The sequence below is a fragment of the Hippocampus comes genome, unplaced genomic scaffold, assembly GCF_001891065.2.
Source record: "Hippocampus comes isolate QL1 unplaced genomic scaffold, H_comes_QL1_v1.1 scaffold147, whole genome shotgun sequence".
Taxonomy (NCBI): Eukaryota; Metazoa; Chordata; class Actinopteri; order Syngnathiformes; family Syngnathidae; genus Hippocampus; species Hippocampus comes.
Window position 1 is genome coordinate 3160448 of NW_017805009.1, and position 10928 is coordinate 3171375.

General features: G+C 42.3%; 1 protein-coding gene across 1 annotated transcript in view; it reads right to left on the reverse strand.

Annotated features, from left to right (window-relative positions):
- The window catches only part of osbp2b (oxysterol binding protein 2b), a 33255-nt gene that overhangs the window by 1301 nt on the left and 21026 nt on the right, over window positions 1-10928 (reverse strand). Inside the window, exons 3-11 of the mRNA XM_019860412.1 lie at window positions 7459-7709; window positions 4358-4556; window positions 3501-3621; window positions 3178-3244; window positions 1991-2143; window positions 1647-1892; window positions 1420-1540; window positions 714-817; window positions 316-411 (exon numbers count right to left, since the gene is read on the reverse strand). Of these exons, the coding sequence (XP_019715971.1) occupies window positions 316-411; window positions 714-817; window positions 1420-1540; window positions 1647-1892; window positions 1991-2143; window positions 3178-3244; window positions 3501-3621; window positions 4358-4556; window positions 7459-7709 (1358 nt within the window). The remainder of the gene's footprint in view (window positions 1-315; window positions 412-713; window positions 818-1419; window positions 1541-1646; window positions 1893-1990; window positions 2144-3177; window positions 3245-3500; window positions 3622-4357; window positions 4557-7458; window positions 7710-10928) is intronic.

The window sequence follows — 10928 nt, forward strand, 5'->3', positions numbered from 1 at the left end:
GGGGGGGGACTGGTTGGTCCCAGTGTTCCCCTCCTGGAGCTGTTACAAACTGTGTTCTTCAGCTATCACGCTGTTTTTTTTAAATTTCACTTTTGTTTTGTGCTCTCTTTTCTCTCCGTTTGTGCCTTCACAAAACTTGTTCTATCAACAGTGCATTCCCAGTAAATAGCACAGCACAAATGACCACGAAGGGAGTATTTTAAGCATCAAAAGGCATAGAGAGCCACCATTCTACATGGCAAGGCAGCCGAACAAGACAAGTTTTAAAAAGAAGACGAGTGTTGTCAGTAAGGAAAATCAGAAAGGAGGATTTACCTTCCGAGGAACATCCCTGGAGAAATAACTGTAGGGAGAGAATTTCAGTTGACAGGTCTCTTTGGTCCTGTGATTCACGATTTCAATGTCCCCTGACTGCACACACACACACACACACACACACACACACGCACACACACACACACACACACACACACACACACAAAGGAGTGAGATGCAATTGACATCATGTCAGCAAAGAAGATAATAATGAATAAATGTGCAGATACATTCACATCTGCAAACTCCCTTCAATCCCAACACCAGCTTAATAAAGAATTTATAAACAATAATGAGTTGCCATTCGAGAACCGCAGGCTACACTAAAAGTAACCAGATTTCTTGGGCTTTGGACGTGCTGATGGATGGCAATCGATGAGAAGTGCTTGTAAACAAACCTGGTCAATCCACAGCTTGCCCACAATGATGTTGTGCACCGTGGACGTGACTTTTCTCCACACGTAGTGGTTGCCGCTAGAGTGGAACTGCAGATGAATTGCCCCTGGAGATGTCAAACAACAACAACAACCTTTGAGTGTTAGCATAGGACGGTCATGTCGTTTTGATAACAGCTCAAAAACATGAATGATTTGGTTTTAAAATCTACATGCATATTATTACTGCAAGTCTATGAACAGTGTTTGCCTCCAAAACATGTTCTCACACATTTAAGGACTGCACAGAGTATTTTCATTCTCACCTAGCCCTTCAACTAAGCCTGGAAGATTGCAAACTTGAGTTTACGATAAACGATTGCTCCATACTGCATGTGTTTTCCGATACGGGACACCACCCGGAAGGAACGAGAGAAAGCGTGCAAATACCACTGCCTCCGATCATTGGACCGGAATGATATAACTCCCCTTAATTCCATATTTTATGTTTGTGTCGTAAGTGTCACCAAGCAACCCTGATTTATTTTCCCTATCCCCTGGGTATCAAGTGCGCAGGATGCAGCTGCAGCGGTCAAACCCTCTAGAGCAGGAGAATAGTCTCTTAGCTTGCAGTTCACGCACAATTTGGCAATTAATGCTCTTTGTTTCGACAGACTAAGCATTTGTTGGAATTGAGGCGTTTCCAAGCAGCAATAAATGAATGTCTTACCCAGAGGCATGATAGAGAGGTATTTTCCACGGAACTTGCTGGCAATTGTAATTTCCTGCCACAAGGTCCAGCCTCGTTGGGAAATCACATGATGTGCAGCTGCAGGGGGGTGATGGCTCACCTTTTACCAAAATAGACGGGAATTTATAGGAAATGACAGAAGCACAATTCAGAATGCCAAATATCCAGTTTGTTAAACGAAGTACGCGTGTCGCTGTGATTTTTACCTGCTCGCACAGTGAGCGGTAGCCAAACTCCTCGAGGCGATCAAGCTCATAGGTCTCCCCCAGAAGCGGGTTGAAAGGTTTGGCTGTCCGGTGTATCGTAGTGGAGTAAGAAGACACGGAGAAGGCGGCAACCAAACACATCTGCTCCAGCGAGGAGTCACAGCGCGCTGCCTTGTCCAGGAGCTCATGATACTCCAAATCTTCAGTGAGACGTTGTAGCATCGACAGAGGCTCATTGAAGTTCACCTGCAGATGCGGAGTTGAAGGTGACGAACAGAAATTTCTGAAAAGTGGTTGAACCAAGGCCGGAATGTTCAGAAATGCAGGAAGTCATGCTCACTCACGGGCATGGGAATTTTGGAGAGCTCCTTGCCAATGCAGTTCTTCATGATGCTCCACAAATTGAGGGAGTAGTTAGGCTTGTCAGGGACACGAGTCCGCCTTTGTCTGCGCGGCTGCAGCTCTTTCCCTGACACATCGTTATAGCTTGGAGACATCTGCGGACGATAGATGAAAGTCGTGGACTACATCCAAGTTTGACGAGTAAAGCTGAACAGCAGAAAACAAATCAAACGGCGAATGAGCAAGTGACAGGAAGCACAATGGGAACATAAGACAAGTCAGTGTGCAATGGGGATGAGAGGAGCAGACGCTGCCGCTAATTAAGAACTAAAATCGTGCAAAGGGGGATGACTATGAAGCTGTAACAAGCCTTATAGGCAAAAAGTTTGCATCTGCAAAAACGGGTGCAAACTTGATTGCTCACGCAAAATGTGGAAGCTGAACTACAAAAGCTTGGTTGATAGAGCGCGATTTTAAATTTGTTGGCAGGTTTCTAAACACTGAGTGACAGTATAACAGTTTTGAATGTAGTCTTTTAAATACAGTAGTTGATTTGACTATTACACCCGTTGCCAACAGTGCGCACAATCTGATCGAGTGAGTGCCAGCTATTTGGGATCTTAGTAAAAGATCACAGCTCAGTGGATAGCGTACAACAAACCCAAAAACAGAACATGTGATCTGTGCTAGCGTGAAGAAGACGTCGAGCACACTCATACGATCTGGCTTTAAGTCTCAATGTGTGAGGAGTGGATTGCCCGGTGGTCCAGTGGTTAGCGTGTCGATCTCACAGTGCAGAGGTACCGGGTTCAATTCCAGCTGCGGCCTCCCTGTGTGGAGTTTGCATTGGTCTCCCCGGGCCTGCGTGGGTTTTCTCCAGGTACTCCGGTTTCCTCCCACATTCCAAAAACATGCATGGCAGGTTGATTGTACACTCTAAATTGTCCCTAGGTGTGAGTGTGAGCGCGGATGGTTGTTCGTCTATATGTGCCCTGTGATTGGCTGGCAACCGGATCAGGGTGTCCCCCGCCTACTGCCTGAAAATGGCTGGGGAAGGCTCCAGCACCCCCCGTGACCCTTGTGAGGATAAGCGGATCGGAAAATGGAAGGATGGGAGGAATGACTGTCGGTTTACTTGATGTGAACAACAAGCAATGAGCCATCATGATAACATGACAGCAACTCTTACATGGTCGTCCTGGTTCCAATCGTAGGAATTGCCTCCGCTCGCTCCACTCAAACTACTCTGAGATCGCCTAATGGAGACAAAGACGACCCAATGCCAGTGGCAGTAGAATTGGCAGCAACAAAGTACAAGCAAAGCGTGACGGAAATTTTCTGAATAATGCTTATGGCTGAATACTCTGAGATCGCCTAATGGAGACAAAGACGACCCAATGCCAGTGGCAGTAGAATTGGCAGCAACAAAGTACAAGCAAAGCGTGACGGAAATTTTCTGAATAATGCTTATGGAGACATATTAGGAAGAAAAACATCAGGGCATGTTCAGACCTGTGCTGTGTGTTGTCAGTGGCAGTCACTGTGATAAATGCAGGAGAATCTTCCATGGCATCAAAGTATTCAGTGTCCTCATCTTCATCACTGGCCTCTCCTTTGAGCGGCCTCTCACTCCCTTCGACCAGAAGGACATTCAGTACGTACATACAGCGCAGTACAAAGAGCAAACCAAACATACGCCACACACAAGTCACATGATAACCGTTATTTCGTAACTTTAACATCTAAAAATAGTACAGAAACTTGGCCTTTTGCACGTTTGAATGTTGTTTTATTTTAATCAAAACAATGATGGCAATATTTGAAATTGCTGGGATTGACCGCCACTTGGCTCAATTTGAGTTGGGTAAAAATCATGAAATAAATGTGCTGTCCTGACCCAATTTGTTCTATTCATTTAACCTGACAAATTGGGTCAAAACTGAAGAACCCAATTTTTGGGCTCAAATTGACCCATGTGTGCGTCGATCGTTTTTAAACACAGCAATTGGGTTAAATTTAACCTCAAATTCTTTATTTTTTACCCATTTTTTTTAGAGTGTAACAAACCTGGATGATGCATTAATGCTTTTCTGAGACTTCTGTCTGGACTGGCAACAGCATTAAGTGGCATTACTGTTCACACTTTATTTTGAAAATGTCAATGTTTTATGATCTCATCCACCTATTTTTAATGTTTTTGTTTGAAAATATTTACAGCTCATACTTCAAATGTCAATTCAGATGCGACGTAACTCCCTGACGTTACGCTAAGGAGAACATAATCAGATCCAAACCATCTGACAAGATGGGGCTTTATCACGTGACCTTGATCCAGTGAAGTGAAAAAGAAGCAGGAGACTCATGCTCACCCTTCTTGTCGGCCGGGGCGCTGGGTGCGCTGGATGAAAGTGTCGGTGCCGCTCTCCACGCTCGCTCCAGACTGTTGTGCTGCTTGGCTAGCTGCTCGATGGTCTCTTCCAGGTGGGTACGCTGCTCTCGCTCATACTGCAGTGCCCGCTGCCACCTCCTACTGTGAGTCTCAGCCAGGTCCAGGAAATCTCGACAAGCCTGGGGAAACACAAGCACACAAATGCTGTCATTTGCTCTGACGTGCGGTACTGCACAACACATGTTTTCAATCTGCGACGTAGATCCGTTGAACAAAAAAAAAGAGAGAGAGTAGAGTTCATTTCCAGTCTTCTTCATTGCTTAAGGGACTGACACAAGATCTGGTTTCACTTCCAGGCGTGATATGGTTGCTGCTCACTGCTCTTCAGGGAGAAAAAATTTTGCTGTCCAGAAAAGTTTGGTTTCTGGTCATTTTACCCCAAGTATAGTGTAAACAAAGTCAACAGAGGGAGTGATGAGTTACGCGTTCACGCTGATTGCATGGCAGAGGACTTTTGAGTCAAGAGGGGGCGTCATTATTCCTGCTGTGCTCAGACTGCTGAGCCCAAGAGGTTACTTCAGATCACACAGAAACGACTTGTCAGCATTTGTTGGCACTGCATCGTATGCCTGATGTTCCTACTACACAGTAAGCACAAAAGTAAATGAACCGGAACACCTTAGAGCTGACTACACGTAAGAGGAAAATGTCATGTGACAGTCACTAAATAGGAAGGGCCATTTACATCAAATAAAAGTACTGGTAAACTTCATTTTTGCTGCTTACTAAAATGTCTATTTAACAACATTATCCAGGATCTGCATTCATAAAACCATAATTCGGGTGTTTCGTTCTACAACATATACATTCAAAGGCACAATTAGTTATCACTCAATCAAGGACAACAACATAAAACGTTCAACAGTAAGATACATCCATAAACTTCCATTTGATCAAAATTTCTAAATAAGCAGCTGACATTTTTTCCAGGTTTTTCATTACAAGACTTTTTTTGCCACTACATCACCTTAAACAAATTCACTTCCATATTCAATGTCCAAAAGAAGAGTAAATGACAGAAAGAATTTTGGTGAAAACGCAGAACCCTGTTAACGTTTCCCAAGTACCATTCCTTCCCCCTTACCTTCAAGTGGTCAAACATGAAGTGTCTCAACCACTGGTGCAATCACTCAATTTAAATACTCGACATACATATGAACTTGCAGTTCACTTCCTCAGACGTGACTATGAAACCGACACCCATTGAAAAACCATACGCTAGTTCCACATTTTTACTGCTGAGTCTCCAGTTCACGAGCAGACTGCATGTGACGTCCGGTGGTGATGGAGGACGAGGTTAATAAAGGCTAAAACCGGTGGAGACGGGAAGTGGTGCTGCTGGTATGAAAATATGACACTTTGACATTTAAAGACCCACTGAACTGGGAACCACTCCTGTCAGTCAGTAAGTGCGCACACGTGCAGCACACCCATGCACGTGTACCATATGTGGACAGTTACATCACATCTAAATGGACAAGGGTGACCTCCACAGTCATACTACCAGATCACTGCATGTCTACAGCGCTTGGAAAACCACCCCTATGGTCGCAACTTTGACAATCCAGTAGGGGTGGTCTTATGACAGTCGATTCAAATTTCCCTGACTGCTTTGCAAAAAAAAGAAACAAAACGAAATCACAAAAAAACAACAACATAAAACAGCTTTGGGTATAATTCCCTCCTGGAAAGGACTGCGGTCTGGTTTTTAATCAAATTGTAAAATGAAAGTACTTTTTTTTTTGAATATAAGAAACAAAAATGATCATAGAATAATAAAACTTTTTTTTTTTTTAAAGTGGTTCAACACACCTTACGCAGTTGTCCGCTTAGAGTGGAGTCTGTTACTGCAACCCAGACAGCTGTGACACCAGCAGTCAGGGGGAGCTCAGTTTGAAAGAGAGAAGGTGGCTGTTCCCCACCCTCTCACATACCCACAATCAGACTGAGTGTCATTACGTCAACATTTCACCCCCAACGCTCATCCAGAAACTTGCAACTCTAGTTGTGTCGCTACTACCCAGATCCAACCTCATTGGATCAGTTATTATTCTTGACATTTTGTGTCATAGTCAAGGTCTTCACTAGTTATTCACTAGATTGATGTGATTGATTACATCAACACTGGTTTGGCACCAATAAAAAGTGCGTGATTGTGAAATTTAAGTACAGCTAAATAACCTAACTAGGGGTGTGATGTTTTGTGAAAACCATACGAACTGTTCGATTCGACTGACTGTTGGGATTCGGTTTGCACGGTCATGGTAAACTACCTACCTCCCTCCATTTAATAATGATGTGAAGCGATAAGCGCTTCGAAAATAGCTCCTAGGCACCTAAACATAGACGCCAATGGCTGAATGCCAAAGAAGCGAAGCGGTGTGTTGCTAGCAGTTAGCAACGGGCAAGGTTTGAAACGCAAAGAGGAGAGAGACAACATCAACAACTTTCGTGCAATCTGTCTGACTTCACGGCTCGCAGAAAGCTCTGTGAGCCGAAGCTAGCGTAGCGAAGTTGGCTCGACAGTTTAACTCACCAATCGCGAGTCAAATATTTCACGTCGGTTCTGCATTTCATTGAGAAGCCAATAAAGTGATAGATTAGGGGGCGACATTGGTCAAGGATAGATTTACCAAATGTGATTTTTGAACATTTCCCAATAACGATTTTATGAAAATTAAACTATGAATCGACGAAAGATACAGAACTTTGAACTTCTGAACCATTTTTACCTATACCGCATAATCTACCTGTACAACCTCCGACTCATCTTCTAATGCCAGTTCACATACATGGTGAAGGCTACTCCGCAGATGTGTTGTGCAGTTTTAATGACACGCTGGAGAGCCTTCCTGTTCTGTACGGCACAGTTCCCATACCAGATGTGATGGAGTTGGTCAGGATGCTCCACACTGCATCTGTAGAACTTGCTGAGCAGTTTGGAGGTGGATTTGGATATGGTCCCATAATGCACGTTGTCAAGGCAAACTCATTAGTATGTGTTAGCGTGAGGCTACTCACATTGATCATAGCATTGGAAGTGATGCGGAAGAGGGTGGCTCTCTCGTTGACTGCTTTGATCTTCTCACCTCCCTCCACAGGAACTTTCAGGCCCTCGAGTTCACTGAGAGAACGTTGCAAGGCAGCCCCGTGCTTGGCAATCAAGTCATTACATGTGCTGAGGTCATCAAGCTTGCTGACGAGTATCTTTAAAGTTCCCTGAATCTCAGTGCGGTCCGATTGGGATGCCGGCTCCTCGTCTCCCGAGTCATCTGGAACATAAAATGGGACATTTATTGAAAAAGGTTTTCCTTCCGATATTTTTCCTGCACAAAGCACAACCTCCATTGTCTGACTCATTTCCAGTTGCCTTTTTGCTGACCCACCAAGTGACCATTCAAAATATTCAACCTTCATCACTGCTCACTTAGCAGCACTGCCATACTTATGCAATACAGTACTTTATGATGAGATACACTCAAGCTCACTTTTATCGTTTATTTCTTTCCAAAGACAATTATGGGTTTCCTGTCACACAATCAGCCAGGAATGTAATTCATCAGATGGCTTCGTCTGACACACAGTAACCTTTAGCTCCTTTGGCAGTTGTACATGTAAATCATGTCAGTGGCATTTGGGGACTCCTAACTTGTCCGTACCCATTAGGCTTGCTCCTGCCTCTTCCAGTGATAAGGTCTCATTATAGCGGGCACCAGAAGTTAAACTGAAATGTTGCGGTATCAGCTCTGCATTCCTCACCCACACCGACATCATCAAACAGACGCACACAAAATAAACTGGAAATAAAAGTTGCATTAGGAAGGGAAAGCATCGAGTACATCGACAACCAAATTATTGAGAGACTTCTTACAACAACAACAAAAAATTACATCACATATGTTTTTTTCTCAAACAATTTCAATTCAAATACAAAGATCGGAATATTGTAACACAACACAAGGAACATTGCGCAGTGTCACAAAAACAGCAGCTGAGAAAGCTGACTACAGTATTTGAATGGAAGGAAAGACTTAAATGCAGTGTTTTCCTACAAAACACCTCCACCTCCAAAAATCTCACCTATTCAATACTCTGATAATTCGGATAAATCTGTACTGAGCCTGCTTAAAATCAATGTGTGTTTTGAATTGCACTTCTCCGATACAACCCAATTCTCTACACATTGTGTTGCTCTTTTTAAAAAAAATTTTGTGCATGCAAATACTTCATTTTTTTTTTCAACTTTCTTCCTTCCAAATTTTGCTGCTGTAGAGTGCGAATTTCTCCATTGCGAGACAAACAAAGGTTTTCGTATCTTATCAGGAATTGAAAACTAAAAGCATCTGGACTCATGTGTTCTCACAAATGAAGCTGACAAACCACATGGCTGAATTTTAAAGGAGGCATATTTTACAAAATTGTTTCTTAATTACCTGTCCAAAAATAGTTGGATCTCTGAAGTGCCTGCCTACCCATCAAGTACAAAATCAAACAACTAAGTGAATTCATTATAATAGGTGTGATATATATATATATATATATATATATATATATACGGTATATACAATATGGATAATAGGTGTGTGTGTGTGTGAGAGTATGAGTGAGCCATTCTGATTCTTGCTAGATTGTGATGTAACCGTGTGGTTGATTTGCATAATAGTAACCCTCCTCTCAGCCCCCCACAGAGAATTTGTGGACTACAGTGTCTGAAAAATGATCTCAAAACTATGTCCACAACATTTTAACTGCGGCCACAGCAACACATGGATTAAAAAAAAAAAAGGATGGTTATTAGAAAACAAGGAGGGAGGGATGGACCAACGTAACAGCGAGTGAGTGCTCCGGATTGCTTTTAAAGGGGAAAAAATATTGACTCTTGAAGTGGGTCAGTTTGATTGAGCATTCGGCTAGACCAGGGGTGTCAAACATACGGCCCGCGGGCCGGAACCGGCCCGCAAGTAGGTTCAATCAGGCCCGCAGGATAATGTAAAAGCGAAAAAAATGCATTAAAGACACAGAATTAATATTTTTAATCAGGTGCAATTCATTGAGTATCCGCAAGGGGACACTGTTTTGATCAGAGAAGAAGACAACAGCAGCCTCAGTCTGTCACTGAGACAGACCCATGACAGCAGACGCTATCAATAGCACTCTCACATTTACACATTTAATAGCACTCTCCTTAGTTTGTAAGGTGTAGGCAGGGATTACATTTAGATTTTATATGCACGTGTAAATGCTTTAAAACTTGCTTTCTTTATGAATCTTGTTTAATCTTAAAGTGCATTACTATATTTTTCAATACCAATTACTTGTTAAAGTTTGTACAATCAGTGGGATCAGTTGCAATGCATATATGTGAATGATAAAAGTAAATTGCACATTTGTCGAAGGAAATGTAAGGTGCTTCATGAAATGTTTTGTAAAAGATATGTTCATTAAATTTCAACATTTTCCTAATGTTCTTGTGCTTCTTTATACCAAAACAAAGGAAAGACATATTGTTTTGGTTATTTATAGCAAAGCATTGTATCATTTTAATGGTCCGGCCCACTTGACATCTACCGAGGCCGTATGTGGCCCACCATGTGAAATGAGTTTGACACCCCTGGGCTAGACCTTACTTCCTTAAAACCAGACATCAATGCTTATAGTTGTGGTTGTAGTCTATAGTCAGATGAGCAATATTTTGATTGTCAAATAGTATTTGGTTTGCTTATTTATGATTGTATTGTTCTTATTATTTTGTGTTTTGTGAATATGGTTAGCTTTGTGTATAGTGTTTGTACATCACATTGCACCAGTGGCGGACCCTGAGGGCCAGCAAGGCCTTCTCTGCTGGCCTAAACATTCTCAGAAAAGTAAATTTACTTTTATGTATTTTTTGTTATTTTATAATTTATGTTATTTTATTTTCATAAATATGTAAACAAAATTATTCTCTGTATTCTTTACGTCATATTATTTCCACTTAGTTGAGTGGCTTTCAATGTTATTGTTTTCAATGTTTTTTAAAATAACATACAAAGCCACTCGATAAATAAGTTATTTATTATGGTAGAGTTTTTAACCAATCATATTTCAGCTAGCTGTATTGCCAGGTAAATTACATTTGATCTGGGCCTTCAGATTAAACAGAGCAGGCCCCTGTGCGCTGTAAGTGAACGGGCACAGTCAGGTTTCAATAGCCAATCAGATCACGAGTCTGAGACTCGTGATCTGTTACCTGTATCCTGACTTGTTCTCGTCTGCGTACTAGGGCTAGCGAGAAGGCCTTATGGATTAGCGCCTTTTCTGTTTCCTGAGAATTGTATCCTGACTTGTTCAATAATAAAAAAAAAAACATTGGATGAGCGCCACCCGCGAGAGCTGTCAATGCATTTTAACCCAAAATGGCTGAAGGAGAAGACGTTGATCTGGTTGTGGAACTACTTTCCACACAATTTTCAAGACAGACCTTCCACCAAAAGCTGGATATTGTGCGAAGA